The sequence below is a fragment of the Oncorhynchus mykiss genome, chromosome 5, assembly GCF_013265735.2.
Source record: "Oncorhynchus mykiss isolate Arlee chromosome 5, USDA_OmykA_1.1, whole genome shotgun sequence".
Taxonomy (NCBI): domain Eukaryota; kingdom Metazoa; phylum Chordata; class Actinopteri; order Salmoniformes; family Salmonidae; genus Oncorhynchus; species Oncorhynchus mykiss.
In genome coordinates this window covers 40,770,167-40,785,995 of record NC_048569.1, presented here as the reverse complement: position 1 = coordinate 40,785,995, position 15,829 = coordinate 40,770,167, and the positions used below count along the sequence as shown (strand labels likewise).

General features: G+C 41.5%; 2 protein-coding genes across 6 annotated transcripts in view; one reads left to right on the top strand and one right to left on the bottom strand.

Moving 5' to 3' along the window:
* LOC110523821 (exportin-7) overlaps nucleotides 1-4,433 on the top strand; it is a 33,090-nt gene extending 28,657 nt beyond the window's left edge. For 3 of the 5 annotated variants that reach the window (XM_021602871.2, XM_021602870.2, XM_021602874.2), the window contains exons 27-29: nucleotides 274-378; nucleotides 2,791-2,918; nucleotides 3,006-4,433. In XM_021602871.2, coding sequence (XP_021458546.1) covers nucleotides 274-378; nucleotides 2,791-2,918; nucleotides 3,006-3,099 — 327 coding nt within the window. In that variant the 3' untranslated portion in view covers nucleotides 3,100-4,433. The remainder of the gene's footprint in view (nucleotides 1-273; nucleotides 379-2,790; nucleotides 2,919-3,005) is intronic. The other 2 variants (XM_021602873.2, XM_021602872.2) reach the window with 1 other exon arrangement.
* A 111-nt stretch (nucleotides 4,434-4,544) lies between these two features.
* LOC110523822 (protein PBDC1) lies at nucleotides 4,545-8,537 on the bottom strand. The gene is made up of 6 exons (XM_021602875.2): nucleotides 8,447-8,537; nucleotides 8,080-8,145; nucleotides 7,825-7,884; nucleotides 6,763-6,903; nucleotides 6,556-6,667; nucleotides 4,545-6,418 (listed from the first exon to the last, which is right to left on the bottom strand). Exons 1-6 carry the CDS (start codon nucleotides 8,474-8,476, stop codon nucleotides 6,327-6,329), a joined length of 501 nt encoding a protein of 166 aa, XP_021458550.2. The 5' UTR covers nucleotides 8,477-8,537; the 3' UTR covers nucleotides 4,545-6,326.
* Nucleotides 8,538-15,829: the final 7,292 nt, after the last annotated feature.

The following is a 15,829-nucleotide window of genomic DNA, read 5'->3' as shown; positions in this document are numbered from 1 at the left end:
ATCCCTGGTTTAGGCTTTTGTTTACCATTTTCTTTGGTTTCAGCAAACATTAGGCTACTGTTCAATACAAAAATGTTGAAGAGACAAAAAGGGAACTAACTGTATAGTGCAATTTCTATATTTGCGGGTTAGGGTCAGGCCTCAGGATTTCACGATCAAATAGTTGGGCAGATGGGTTATTAGTAATTACGGGTGGGTGCTGGTGAACAAACAGCTGACCCGCGCATCACTAACACAAACACACACTAATCAATCTGTGTGTTTGTCCTACAGATGCTGTCCACGGTGTTGAACATCATCATCTTTGAGGACTGCAGGAACCAGTGGTCCATGTCCAGACCTCTACTGGGCCTCATCCTGCTCAACGAGAAGGTACAGGTACACAACCACACACCCACTATCCCACCACTCCCTGGAACACATGTGCAGGGGTTAAAGGATTTTTCATCATATGGATTCTGGAGAGGCCATTTTTGAGATCTGCAAGGAAAATCTCTGTGGGGCTTGTTTGAAAATGACATGGCCTAAATCAGAATCATGTCTGTTATATGAAATACACTATACTACCGTTCAAAAGTTTGGGCTCACTTAGCAATGTCCTTGTTTTCCATGAAAACATACATGAAATGAGTTCCAAAATGAATAGGAAATATAGTCAAGACATTGACAAGGTTATAAATAATTATTTTTAATTGAAATAATAATTGTGTCCTTTAAACTTTGCTTTCGTCAAAGAATCCTCCATTTGCAGCAATTACAGCCTTGCAGACCTTTGGCATTCTAGTTGTCAATTTGTGGAGGTAATCTGAAGAGATTTCACCCCATGCTTTCTGAAGCACCTCCCACAAGTTGGATTGGCTTGATGTGTACTTCTTACGTACCATATGGTCAAGATGTACCAACAACAGCTCAATAGGGTTGAGATCCGGTGACTGCTGGCCACTCCATTATAGATAGAATACCAGTTCACTGCTTCTTCCCTAAATAGTTCTTGCATAATTTGGAGCTGTGCTTTGGGTCATTGTCCTGTTGTAGGAGGAAATTGGCTCCAATTAAGTGCAAGGTATGGCATGGAGTGATACTCTTAAATTTCCCACTTTACCACCACCAAAGCAGATTTGTCTGTCCATATCACTTTTTTCTAATCTTCCTCTATCCAGTGTCTGTTCTTTTGCCCATCTTAATATTTTATTTTTATTGGCCAGTCTGAGATATGGCTTTTTCTTTGCAACTCTGCCTAGAAGGCCAGCATCCCGGAGTCGCCTCTTTACTGTTGACATTGAGACTGGTGTTTTGCGGGTACTATTTAATGAAGCTGCCAGTTGAGTACTTGAGGTGTCTGTTTCTCCCACTCCTCTTTCTATTCTGGTTAGTGCCAGTTTGCGCTGTTTTGTGAAGGGAATAGCACACAGCGTTGTACGAGATCTTCATTTTCTTGGCAATTTCTTGCATGGAATAGAACCCACAAATGCTGATGCTACAGATGCTCAACTAGTCTAAAGAAGGCCATTGCTTCTTTAATCGGCGCAAGTCTTCAGCTGTGCTAACATAACCGCCAAAGGGTTTTCTAATGATCAATTAGCCTTTTTAAAATTATAAACTTGAATTAGCTAACACAACGTGCCATTGGAACACAGGAGCGATGGTTGCTGATAATGAGCCTGTGTAGATATTCCATAAAAAATCTGCCGTTTCCAGCTACAATAGTCATTTACAACATTAACAATGTCTACACCGTATATGACCAATTTGATGTCATTTTAACGGACAAAATAATTGCTTTTCTTTCAAAAACAAGGACATTTTCTAAGTGACCACAAACTTTGACAATAGTGTATATTTTCTCTTGTGTGCACTGAACTGACATACAAAACATTAGGAACACCTGGTTAGTCTCATTCCATGACTGACCGGGTGAAAGCAATGATCCCAGTGTAGATGAAGGGGAGGACACGGGTTAAAGAAGGATTTTTGACCTTTGTTTAAAAAATAAATAATAAACTGTTGATCCCAGTTTTCCATTGCTACCACCATACCACGTTGAATTCTCTTCTACTCCTTCAATTGTGCGTGTGACATTTTACAAATGCAGTTACAAGTGAGATTTAGGTGCAGCTGCGCAACAGAGCTCTTAAAGGGGCAACGGTGTCTTTAAAAGTGCAATCACATACTTTGTAATAGAAACCCCCCAAGATAACTTTTTGGGGAGTTAATAATAATTAGGTTGTTTCCAGTGGGGTAAATGCAGAAGAACAAACCCCATGCTTCAGCCTATGTACATCTATTTTTTTGCCATTATGCTGCATTAATTGGGCTATAGATGATCATGCTTATTGCTTATAACACCTTTGATAATATAGACCATGTGTAGGCTATGTATGGTCCAGTATGTTATTGGGCTCATTTCTGGAGGTGGAAATTATATTTTAGATGGTGTCATTATTTTTAATTAATTTTGGATTAGATTGTCTTTTTAGCTTCTGTCCTACATAAAAATGATCCCGGGGAAGACCCCAGACCCCCTAAACAAGTTAAATACATGTTCAAAATGAACCCCTTTCCCTAAAAGCATTATGCTAATTACTATCTTACATGAAAGGGGAGGTTAACTTGGGCCCAGACAATCAATCTGAGATCGATTTACGTTTGTCATGGGATTTTTTTGCTTGTTGCTGAGTGGACGAAAAAAATGACAATCCTGACACAGCCTCTACCCGTGTGTGTGTATATACCTCCATTCCTGCAGTATTTGTCCGATCAGAGAAGCTGAATTTTTGTCTGGGTGTGTAGTATTTTGCAGACTTGAGAAACAGTATTGTGAACAGCCAGCCTCCAGAGAAGCAGCAGGCCATGCATCTCTGCTTTGAAAACCTGATGGAGGGGATAGAACGCAACCTGCTAACCAAGAACCGAGACAGGTACACACAATCCCAGCGACCACTCTCTCCACACGTGTTATTGGTGTGCACAGTCACTGTTAACTCTCTCTGTATTAATCTGTGCAGGTTCACCCAGAATCTGTCGGTGTTCCGGAGGGAGGTGAACGACAGCATGAAGAACTCTTCTTACGGCGTCAACAGCAATGACATGATGAGCTGACCTTCCACGCACTCCTGCTCCACACAGAGCAGCTTCCCCCTCCCAACTCAACCCCTCCTCTCACCCTTCCTCTCCTCCCCCTTTTGGTTCCCCCCTCCTTTTTTATAGAAGCCTATAAATATACAGATCTATTTTAAAGCCAGTTTGTAGAGGTCACCGCAGGTCGCTCTGCTGGGAGGAGAAGGAGGATGGACGGAGGATACCTCTACACATTCTAGCGGGAGAGGAATGGGGGGGATGAAAGAGGAGAGCGGATGAAAAGGGGGAAGCTGGTAAATGTAGTTCTCTGCTTCTGCCTGCCTTGTATAGAAACAACAAAACAAGTGTACATTTTTTTTCATAACATTTTGAACAATGTTTATATTGATTGAATTTAAAACAAAATGAGAAACGTGTGATTGAACTTTTTACAGTGTAGTGAGTCAGTGCACCTGTTTGTCTGTGGGGAGCAAACTTTCTACAGGGGATGAGAGAGCACTAGAGCTGCAAAGGGGCAGAGAAAGAGTGGCTGTGTTGTACATTTCCTCTGGCCTTTTAGTTGGAGTGCTGTAAATACCCACCCTGCTTTACTCCCTAGACACTAACCCTAGCACCGAGACACTTTGCCTAGAAAATGATTACTTGTTCCATTAGGATTTGGGTGTGGGGCAGGGTTAAATGGGTTAAGGTTATGCTCCACTTTACCCTCTGGTAGGCTGGTTGGAGCTGACACTAACCTTAAGGGAGTTAGTTGGGTTAGGGGAGGGGTGAAGTGTCTGAGCAGGCTAGTGTGTAGGGGTCACAGATCTGATGACTCAACAGATAGGAGCGTCACTGCAGTCTCTGGTGTGTTAGTGTGAGGTGTGTGTGTGTGTGTGGCCTCCTAGGGTGCTGTGAAGGAGCGGTGAGCTCTAGCCAGAACCTACCAGGAAATTCTAGAACTTTCAGCACTCGTCTCCAAGCTCCCTGAAGGATTGTTTATTTCTAAATGATTAAATGAAGAATGCAACCTTTAGTAGAACAGAGCTGTGTATTACAGGGATATGGATGATAGGAATAAGAATACAGAACTGTGTATTAGAGGAGATGGGGGTTCAGAGTTCATTAGCAACTTGTGCTACTCTACAGATGTTGCTGCTAACTGTTTGTGACGACTAGCTCATCTCTAACCATGTTGATTTGACTTCTGGTTTCTATTGTTTTGGTTCCCTGAAGTTTGTGTGTGTGTGTTGGATCAGTAGCTTGGTTCTCTGATGTGAGTGTGTGTTGGATCGGTAGCTTGGTTGAGTTGTGTGGATGTCGGCTACATATTATAGTGTCATCATTGACTGCAAATAAACGTCATTTGGTTTGTATACCGCGCTGTCAGTTCTTCCACTGCACAACATGGGGTAATGTCTTTAGTGTGTGGTGCAGTCTAGCAAGATAATATCGTCATAAGAATTAAACATACACAGGCTACATGCTGATTCCAGACATCCATTTATTCAGATTTGTATTTTTACCATTCACGCAACCAGTCAGTGAATGCGGTCGGATACACACACCGGGCAAATCAAAAAGGACACCCCATTTTCCAATAGTGCACCACTTTTAGTCAGCACACTGGTCAAAGTGGTTCACTATAAAGAATGTCATTTGAAACAAACTGTACAAGAACATACCCAGAAATTATTGCCACAAATTAGAGAACCTAATTACATATACAACGCCTTAAAGTATTCACACCGTGGGATAAAAGTAATTTTTTGTGTGAACAATCTACACAATACTCATGTCAAAGTGGGAAAATGATATCTTTTAGACAAGTATTCAACTCCGAGTCAATTCATGTTAGAATCATCTTTGCACATTCTCTTAAATTCTTCAAGCTCTGTCAAGTTGGTCATTGTTAGACAGCCATTTAAGTCAACTATGCCACTCAGTAACATTCAATGTCGTCTTGGTAAGCAACCATATTTAGCCTTGTGTTTTAGGTTATTGTCCTGCTGAAAGGTGAATGTCTCCCAGTGTATGTTGGAAAGCAGACAACCAGGTTTTCGCCTGTGCTTAGCTCTATTGTTTATTTGTATCCCAAACTCCCTAGTCATAAATATTAAGTGGTACTCAGTGATGTTGGATTTGCCTCAAACAATGCTTTGTATTCAGGACAAAGTTAATTTCTTAGCCAATTGTTTGCAGTTTTACGTTGGTGCCTTATTGCAAACAGTATACATTTTTGGGAGAATGTGTTTTCACTCTGTCATTTCAGTTATTGTGGAGTAACTACAATGTTGATCCATCCTCAATTTTCTATCACAGCCATTAAACTAACGGTTTTAAATGCACTATTGGCCTCATGGTGAAATCCCTGAGTGGTTTCCTTCCTCTCCGGCAACTGAGTTAGGAAGGATGCATTTATCCTTGTGACTGGGTGTATCAATTCACCAGCCAAAGTGTAATAACTTAACCATGTTCAAATGGATATTCAATGTGTTTTTTTTTTTTACCCATCTACCCTTTGAGACATTGGAAAACCTCCCTGGTCTGGATAAATCTGTGTTTGAAATTCACTGCTCGTCTGAGGGACCTTAATTATCTGTGGGTTACAGAGATGATGTAGTCGTTAAATCACGTTAAACACATTTCTACTCCTGAACCTATTTAGGCTGGCCATATAAGGGGTTGAATACTTGACTCAAGGCTTTAGATTTTCTGAAAACATAATTCCACTGACATTATGGGGTATTGTGTAGGCCAGTGACACAATCACAACTTCCACTTTAAATTCAGGCTGTAACAAGATGTGGAAAATCAAGGGGTGTGAATACTTTCTGAAGACTCTGTAGCTACCATGCTCAGTTTGGACATCAGTACACGCACTCATGCACAGTGGGATGCAGGCTGCAGTGTGGACCTCTGGGCCACCCCCAGTAAGCAAACGTTGCAGATAAGTCATTGTTCTATATATCTATGAACGTTCCACAACATGGTGCCCTGCTGAACGTGCCACTGGTCTAGTATCCAGTCGACAATCACACAGGAAAAGTGTAAGGAGATGGATGTCAAGCAATGGGGATGTTAAGCCTGGTAACCAGGGCTGTTGAAATGTTATGTTTCCTGGGTTAGAGGTTGTAGGTGATGTGGGGTTCAGAGTATTCCATACCTAGGTCAAAAGGTAGGGTGTCAAACCAGGGCTGTTGAAACTCTTCCTTGGTTGGGTTTACAAGGGTGTTGGAGACTAGGCTAAGAAGGTTATAGGGTATGGGTTAAGAAGGCTGTTTTTTGGCCTGAAATACAGGGGCGTTGAATCCTTCTCTGTTCCTAGCGATCTCGATGGCAAAGAACTGGATCCTGGTGGCTGCAGGAACAACATGATCGCAGTTAACACTGGTGTAGTCACTGGGCTACACAGGACCCTTACACTGCTATGCTCCTCATGCCACTTTTTAACAGTGACAACGTTTTGTATGTGTAATAGTGACTCGCTGAACATACCAAATATGGTGTTTTCCTCTGTGTAGTCCTTCTCACAGTCAAGTCGTAGCAAAGTCCCGTAGTTAAAGTCCTCCACCACCCCGTCGAACTGGTTACAGAACGGACGCCACTTCTAGACACCAACACAGAGACTAAGTTAGTTTCTCTCTCACTCTTCCGCCGTCCCTTTTTGTATTTCTGACACCTATAACACACCCAGTCCCCTACCTCTTTGGCATCGGCCGTTTTGAGCATGTCTGGGTCCAAGTTCTTGATGTTGAGGTCTGAGAAGGATTCTCTGAAGGACGTATAGATCTGGTCATCCACCTTGGTCAGCTTCAGATTACTGGGGTCTACCGACGAGATCAGCTACACACAGACAGACACGATTAGCTGGAGGGAAGGACTAGATCAGTGCAATGTGGCTGCTAGTATTGGTATTATGCTCCACCTACCCACATAAAAAAAAACATACTATGGTCTAAATACTGTAGTATTATAGTGCGTTTGCAGACTTTACTGTTAACTTGTGTTTACTACAGTATTTATACTAAAGTAATTAATGTAGTGTTTTTGTGGACTGTTGTATACTGTTGTACAGCTATTCTCAACTGGTGGGTCGTGACCCCAGTTCGGGTCCGGGGAGGTTTTGAATATATACATACAGTTTATATTTTAATGAAAAAAAACTACAAACCTGGAAGAAAATATGAACTATCAATGTTTCAAAATAGATCTATTAGCACACACTTTTGGTTGATTTTGACAGTGAGTTTAACATTCTTGAAGAATATGGGCAAAATGTATTTATTGAAAATGAGAGGTGAGAATGTTGTTCCCTTGTCATAATTGACACATTTACTATCAATATAGCATTAAATATAGTTTTCCAGATTGTATATTGGGTCGCGACTGAGGCAACCTGGCTCAATTTGGGTCCTGAGGCAAAACCTGTAGATCCACTGCTGTAGTATTTACTGTAGTGTTTTTGAGGACTAATAATATACTGTAGTATTTACTGTAGTGTTCTCTATAACCTGTATGGCACACAATATGGTTATACTTAGCATGTAGGTTTCTCACTTATGGGTGGCACAAATTGGGATATCGGGGGAGGGAAATAGGCAGGGTATATGCAAATTAAATACTGTAGTGTTTTTGCACACAACTGTAGTATTTACTACAGTTTTTTTTGTGGATAATACTGTACTATTCTATAGTAAACTGTAGTATTTTTTCCATGTGGGTAGTTTACCTGATTTCAGGTGCTTGTGAGAAAGAGATACTCACATTAAAGTAGATCTCTGCATGATTGTAAGCCTTCATCGCCCACATCACCTCCAGTTGAGGCTGAGGCACACACACACACAGGTTAGTTGCAATGTTGGGAAAGAGTTCTCTAGGTAAGAATTTAATTTGACTGTTTTACACCTGTTGTATCCTGTGCACGTGGCGAATAAACTTTGAAACTAACACACTAGAAAACTATTGTGTTGTGAGTTTGTGTCAGAGAGGAAACCTAAATAGCACCGGTGTGTTACTCACATCGTTCCCATAAGCCTCAGCTGGTAGAGACAGAGCCTGGGCGGCTGCTGTAGCTCCCTCCACGCCCTGAATAACATAACCATTACAAAAGAAAAGTATTACAATTGATATCACACCCTATATAACGACAAAATGTCATTAGCATTAGTAATTCAATATTGCTGCAGTGTAATGGTAAGCACATGTTTAACTCAATCAACGTTGTCCTCGTTTAGCCAGCGGCATTTTAAACAGCAGGCCGGCATCAGTCCAAATAAAACATGCATCATATACTTTAACAGTTCACTTATATATGCAGCTACAATATACCCGTATATTACATGTACATTCAGTTAAAATACTGTTATTTAATCTTGTGGATTCTCACCAGAGAAGCAATTCCATTTCCCGACGCCATAGCTGTAAACTTTGACCCAATGACGTCACGTTCTAGCGCAAGCTGTCTACGCCTCTGCAATGCAATGCTGCTAGGCAAACGCAGCGTTTCATTGGAAATTAATGTAATTCTGGTGTACCAAAATGCAATAACGCTTCGAACACCCCGACAGTGAATTTGCGCTAAATAGTACGTAGCATCATCAACATTCACCTTCTGCTACTATTTCTGTCAAGCCGTCTACGCACACAGTTTGGCATACGTTCGATAAATCCAATGTATGCACCACAAACGAACGCACTGCAACTGCAATGCAATGTTGCAAGGCAAATGCAGCGTTTCATTGAAAATGAATGTAATTCTGGTGTACCAAAAGGCAATGATACTGTTGGTGTGATCGAAGCGTAACACTTTGAAAAATAGTATGCAGCGTCATCTGGATATGTGCGCAACAAAAGTTCATCATACCATTTTTGTCAAGCCATCTACTCATACACGTTCGGTAAATCCAACATATGTACCACACCGAACGAGCTGTATCTGCAACACAATGCTGCAAGGCAACGCAGCGGTTCATTGGAAATTAATGTAATTCTGGTGTACCAAAATGCATTAAGGCTTCGAACACACCGATGGTGCTTTGCTTTCAATTAAGACATTAATGAGCAAGCGATGATGGGCAAAGTCAATATAACTATTTGTTCAGTACTTTTGAAATGTACAGCGACAGAATTCAGAACATGGGCGGTTCTTACAGTGTACAAGTCAGAACCGTAGGATAAATATAGGGGGCATATAAACAGACAATGAAAGCTCTTATAATATTCAATGATTACATTTCTCTAAAACAGGTTATAGGCTACATGTGCACCACCAAGTTAGAACAGTAGGCGAAATTAAGAGATGAAAATAGACTAAATTGTTAGGGTGAGGCACATTGAACGCCGTTTGGGTCTTTGCATGTAAAAAAAAAAGCATGAAATAAGCTTTTAATTTGACACGTCAAATAACACAATTCTATTATAGAATGTGGTGTATGCTGAATTTGCACGTGCAAGCCAAGCACAACCACTACTATCAGTAGCACTGTCAAATCTGTACAAAAAATATGTAACTCTCTCTTGGACAAGGTGACATTTATCAATGTATTCAGCTGTATTTACTCTCATATTCAAAAATGCTAATTAACATCAAATTAGACATCATACAAGACTACAAATCCCTGCAAGCTCTTGCATGTAATCTCTTGTCAAAGCCTTGCTGTCAGCAAGCTAGCTAGTATCTACCTTGATCCAAAAGGAAATGTAACATTTTCATTAACTGTTCCATATTTTATTTAACAATTATTCGTTGACTTATTTATGCATTTGGTCTTCTCTTGTACATAATACTTTCCTAGTAGTGATCTTCATCTGGGCCTTCTCCTGAGCCTTGACAATGGGGCTGTGTATTATCATGCTGAATCATGAGATGATGGTGGCAGATGAATAACACGACAATGGGCCTCAGGATCTTGTCACGGTATCTCTGTGCATTCGAAATTGCCATTGATAAAATGCAATTGGGTTCATTATCCGTATCTTATGCCTTAGCATACCATAACCCCACTGCCACCATGGGGCACTCTGTTCACAAAGTTGAAATCAGCAAACCGCTCGCCCAAACTACGGCTGCCATTTGCCCACTGAAGTCAGTTACCACGCTGAACTGCATTTAGGTCCAGATGGTGGTGGACGATGAGCACGCAGATTAGCTTCCCTGAGATGGATTCTGACAGTTTTTGCAGAAATTATTTGATTGTACAAAGCCACAGTTTCATCCACTATCCAGGTGGCTGGTCTCAGACAATCCCAAAGGTCAAGAAGCCGGATGTGGAGTTCCTGGGTTGGCGTGGTTTCACGTGGTCTGCAGTTGTGAGGCAGTTTGGACTTCCTGAAAAATTCTCTAAAATGACGTTGGAGGCGGCTTATGGTAGAGAAATGAACATTACATTCTCTGGCAACAGCTCTAGTGGACATTCCTGCAGTCAGCATACCAATTGCATGCTCCCTCAAAACTTGAGACATCTATGGCATTGTGTTGTGTGACAAAACTGCACATTTTAGAGTGGCCTTTTATTGTCCCCAGCACAAGGTGCACCTGAGTAATGATCATGCTGTTAATCAGCTTCATATGCCACACCTGTTAGGTGGATTTATTATCTTGGTATAGGAGAAATGCTGACTAACAGGGATGTAAACAAATTTGTGCACAAGATTGGAGAGAAATAAGATTTCTGTGCATAATGTAAAAATTCTGGGATCTTTTAACACTTTACATGTTGCGTTTATGTTTTTGTTCAATATATATTTTTGCTCAGTATAGTTGACTGCTGTGGCTAGCCAAAAATGACTCGTTTTGAAAGTTGGACCGTCTTATCCATTGAGGCTTTAAGTGTTCTTACACTGTGATTTTGAACATTTAAAGCAACTGGGGAACGTACATGGCAGGCATTGTCACCTTACCCTTCTACATAACTTCTGAGTGATAGCAAGCACTTCTACCAATCAGCCTACACCACTGTGCACACACTGGTTGTTGCTATGACAACTAGTGTAGCCATGTCAGCAAATGATTGCTGTCTGAACACACAAATCCGATTTTGTCACTTGTGGACAGTCAGTATTCCAAAACGGATAGGAAAAATAAAACTTATTTGAGCAGTGTGAAAAAGGCTATAGTGCATACTAAAAGTATGTGAAACCTTGGATTTAATAACTGGTTGACCCTCCTCTGGCAGCACCAACCTCAACCAAATGTTTTCTGTAGTTGCAGATCAGACCTGCACAACAGTCAGGAGGAATTTTGGGCCATTCCTCTTTACAAAACACTTTTCAGTTTACCAATATTCTTGGGATGTCTGGTGTGAACCGCTCTCTTGAGGTCATGCAACAGCATCTCAATCGGGTTGAGGTCAGGACTCTGACTGGGCCACTCCAGAAGGCGTATTTTCTTCTGTTGAAGCCATTCTGTTGTTGATTTACTTCAGCGTTTTGGGTCGTTGTCCTGTTGCATCACCCAACTTCTGTTGAGCTTCAATTAGCGGACAGATAGCCTTACATTCTCCTGCAAAATGTCTTGATAAACTTGGGAATAGATTTTTCCGTTGATGATAGCAAGCTGTCCAGGCCCTGAGGCAACAAAACAGCTCCAAACCATGATGCTCCCTCCACCATACTTTACAGTTGGGATTAGGTTTTGATGTTGGTGTGCTGTGCCTTTTTTTCCTCCACACATAGTGTTGTATGTTCCTTCCAAACAACTCAACTTTAGTTTAATCTGTCCACAGAATATTTTGCCAGGAGTGCTGTGAAACATCCAGATGCTCTTTTGCGAACTTCAGGCGTGCATCAATGTTTTTTTTGGACAGCAGTGACTTCTTCCGTAGTGTCCTCCCATCAACACCATTCTTGTTTAGTGTTTTACCTATCGTAGACTCGTCAGCAGAGATGTTAGCATGTTCCAGAGATTTCTGTAAATCTTTAGCTGACACTCTATGATTCTTCTTAATCTCATTGAGCATTCTGTGCTGTGCACTTGCAGTCATCTTTGCAGCACGGCCATCCTAGGGAGAGTAGCAACAGTGCTGAAGTTTCTCCATTTATAGACAATTTGTCTTACCATGGATTGATGAACATAAAGGCTTTTAGAGATACATTTGTAACCCTTTCCAGCTTTTTGCAAGTCAACAATTCTTAATTTTGGGTCTTCTGAGATCTCTTTTGTTTGAGGCATGGTTCACATCAGGCAATGCTTCTTGTGAATAGCAAACTCAAATTTTGTAAATGTTTTTTATAGGGCAGGGCAGCTCTAACCAACATCGCCAATCTCGTCTCAATGATTGTACTCCAGGTTAGCTGACTCCTGACTACAATTAGCTTTTGGAGAAGTCATTAACCTAGGGGTCCACATACTTTTCCTAACCTACACTGTGATTGTTTAAACAATGTATTCAATATAGACAAGAAAAATACAATAATTTGTGTGTTATTAGTTTAAGCAGACTGTGTTTGTCTGTTGTTGTGACTTAGATGAAGTTCAGATCTAATTTTATGACCAATTTATGCAGGAATACAGATAATTCCTAAGGATTCACATAGTTTTTCTTGCCACTGTAAGCATTCAGACCCTCTATTTGGGGAGTTTCTCCCATTCTTCTCTGCAGATCCTCTCAAGTTCTGTCAGTTTGGATGTGGAGCGTCGCTGCACAGCTATATTCAGGTCTCTCCAGAGATGTTCGATCGGGTTCAAGTCCGGACTCTGACTGGGCCACTCAAGGACATTCAGGGACTTGTCCCGAAGCCCCTTCTGTGTTGTCTTGGCTGTGTGCTTCGGGTCATTGTTGTGTTGGAAGGTAGAACCTTCCCCCAAGTCTGAGGTCCTGATCGCTCTGGAGCAGGTTTTCATCAAGGATCTCTCTGTACTTTGCTCCGTTCATCCTTCCCTTGATCCTGAAAAACATCCCCACTACATGATTCTGCCAACAACATGCTTCACCGTAGGGACTGTACCAGGTTTCCTCCAGACATTACGCTTGTCATTCAGGCCAAAGAGTTCAATCTTGGTTTCATCAGACCAGAGAATCTTGTTTCTCATGGTCTGAGAGTCCTTTAGGTGCCTTTTGGCAAACTCCAAGCGGGCTGTCATGTGCCTTTTACTGAGGAGTGGCTTCCGTCTGGCCATTCTACCATAAAGGCCTGATTGGTGGAGTGCTGCAGAGATGGTTGTCCTTCTAGAAGATTCTCCCATCTCCACAGAGGAACTCTGGAGCTCCTTCAGAGTGACCATTGGGTTTTTGGTCACCTCCCTGACCAAGGCCCTTCTCCGATTGCTCAGTTTGGCTGGGTGGCCAGCTCTAGGAAGAGTCTTGGTGGTTCCAAACTTCATCCATTTAAGAATGATGGAGGCCACTGCGTTATTGGGGACCTTCAATGCTGCAGACATTTTTGGTACCCTTCCCCAGATCTGTGCCTCGACACAATCCTGTCTCAGAGCTCTACAGAAAATTCCTTTGATCTCATGGAGTGGTTTTTGCTCTGACATGCACTTTCAACCATGGGACCTTATATAGACAGGTGTGTGCCTTTCCAAATCATGTCCAATCAATTGAATTTACAACAAGTGGATTTCAATCAAGTTGTAGAAACGTCTCAAGGAATACCAATGGAAACAGGATGCACCTGAGCTCAATTTCGAGTCTCATAGCAAAGGGTCTGAGTTCTTATAAAAGGTTTTCAGTTTAAAAAAATATAAATTTGCAAAAAATGATAAAAAAAACACTTTTTTCTTTGTCATTATGGGGTTGTGTGTGTAGATTGCTGAGTTTTTATTTAAAAAAAATATATTTTAGAATAAGGCTGTAACGTAACAAAATGTGGACAAAGTCAAGTGGTCTTGAAACTTTCCGAAGGCACTGTGTCGTGGAAATTCTTACACGGGGACACTCGAAGTCAATCTTAAATTAATCATTGTTTACTGTCAGCGCATTGGAGAGGTTCCAACCAACTCAATGCACCATAGTACACATGTCAATAAGGAGCTCTCCCTGTAGACCCAGCAGTTGTCTTATATACGGCTATACATAGACAAGTCATATTTGCATGATTTAGCATAATTCATTATTCATTACCATTTTGTTTAATTCATGTGACCGACCAATACTGTTTCATAACATGTGAGAGACCAACACCTCACGAGGCTTCTTTCTCTGTAAACTGAGACCTTGAAACTGAGATATCTTTCGTTTGTTCTCAAAACAAGGTCTGGGCGTACTGCCAAATTGCAGCTACTGCTGCAAGTGAGGATATGTTCCAGTCAGCCGCTTGCATGAACACAGAAATTGGTTATTGTTTATTGGTTATTAGAACAGCACATGAATAGAAGACAGAAATTAGTTATAAGAAAAGCACAAACATGAACATTTCCCTTACAACTGTACAGTAATAAGGTGGCTAGAGTTGAGGATACAGTTGAAGCCGGAAGTTGACATAAATCTTAGCCAAACACATTTAAACTCAATTTTTCACAATTCCTGACTTTTAATCCTAGTAAAAATTCCCTGTCTTAGGTCAGTTAGGATCACCACTTTATTTTAAGAATGTGAAAAGTAAGAATAATAGTACAGAGAATGATTTATTTCAGCTTTTATTACTTTCATCACATTCCCAGTGGGTCAGAAGTTTACATACACTCAATCAGTATTTGGTAGCATTGCCTTTAAATTGTTTAACTTGGGTCAAATGTTTTGGGTAGCCTTCCACATACTTCCCACAATAAGTTGGGTGAATTTTGGACCATTCCTCCTGACAGAGCTGGTGTAACTGAGTGAGGGTTGTAGGCTTCCTTGCTCACACACGCTTTTTCAGTTCAGCCCACAAATTTTATATGGGATGTGATGGCCACTCCAATACCTTGACTGTGTTGTCCTTAAGCCATTTTGCCACAACTTTGGATGTATGCTTGGGGTCATTGTCCATTTGGAAGACCCATTTGGGACCAAGCTTTAACTTCCTGACTGATGTCTTGAGATGTTGCTTCAATATATCCACATAAAGTTCCTTCTCATCATGCCATCTATTTTGTGAAGTGCACCAGTCCGTCCTGCTGCAAAGCACCCCCACAACATGATGCTGCCACCCCCGTGATTCACGGTTCGGATGGTGTTCTTGGGTTTGCAAGCTTCCCCCTTTTTCCTCCAAACATAACGAGGGTCATTATGGCCAAACAGTTCTATTTTTGGTTCATCAGACCGGAGGACATTTCTCCAAAAAGTACCATCTTTGTCCCCATGTGCAGTTGCAAACCGGAGTCTGGCTTTTTTATGGCAGTTTTGGAGCAGTGGCTTCCTCCTTGGTGAGCGGCCTTTCAGGTTATGTCGATATAGGACTCGTTTTACTGTAGATATAGATACGTTTGTGCCTGTTTCCTCCAGCATCTTCACAAGGTCTTTTGCTGTTGTTCTGGGATTGATTTGCACTTTTCGTACCAAAGTACAGTCATCTCTAATAGACAGAACGCGTCTACTTCCTGAGCGGTATGACGGCTGCGTGGTCCCATGGTGTTTATACTTGCGTACTATTGTTTGTACAGATGAACGTGGTGCGTTTGGAAATTGCTCCCAAGGATGAACCAGACTTGTGAGGTCTTGGCTCATTTATTTTGATTTTCCCATGATGTCAAGCAACGAGGCAGAGTAGCAGCAGCAGCATATAGGATGATTGTATGTGCATATTATGTGTGTGTGAGCAAATGATGGAGTGAGTGTTTGTATGTGTGTTGGAGTATCAGTGTCCGTAGTGTGTAGGGCTCTGTGAGTGTGCATGAAGCTGGGGCAAA

Coding starts and splice junctions, on each gene's coding strand:
- LOC110523822 (XM_021602875.2), bottom strand. CDS start 8,476: ATGGCGTCGGGAAATGGAATTGCTTCTCTG. Junction 8,146..8,446: donor GAAATGGAATTGCTTCTCTG/GTGAGAATCCAC, acceptor TATGTTATTCAG/GGCGTGGAGGGAGCTACAGC. Junction 6,419..6,555: donor AGAGGAAAACACCATATTTG/GTATGTTCAGCG, acceptor TTGTTCCTGCAG/CCACCAGGATCCAGTTCTTT.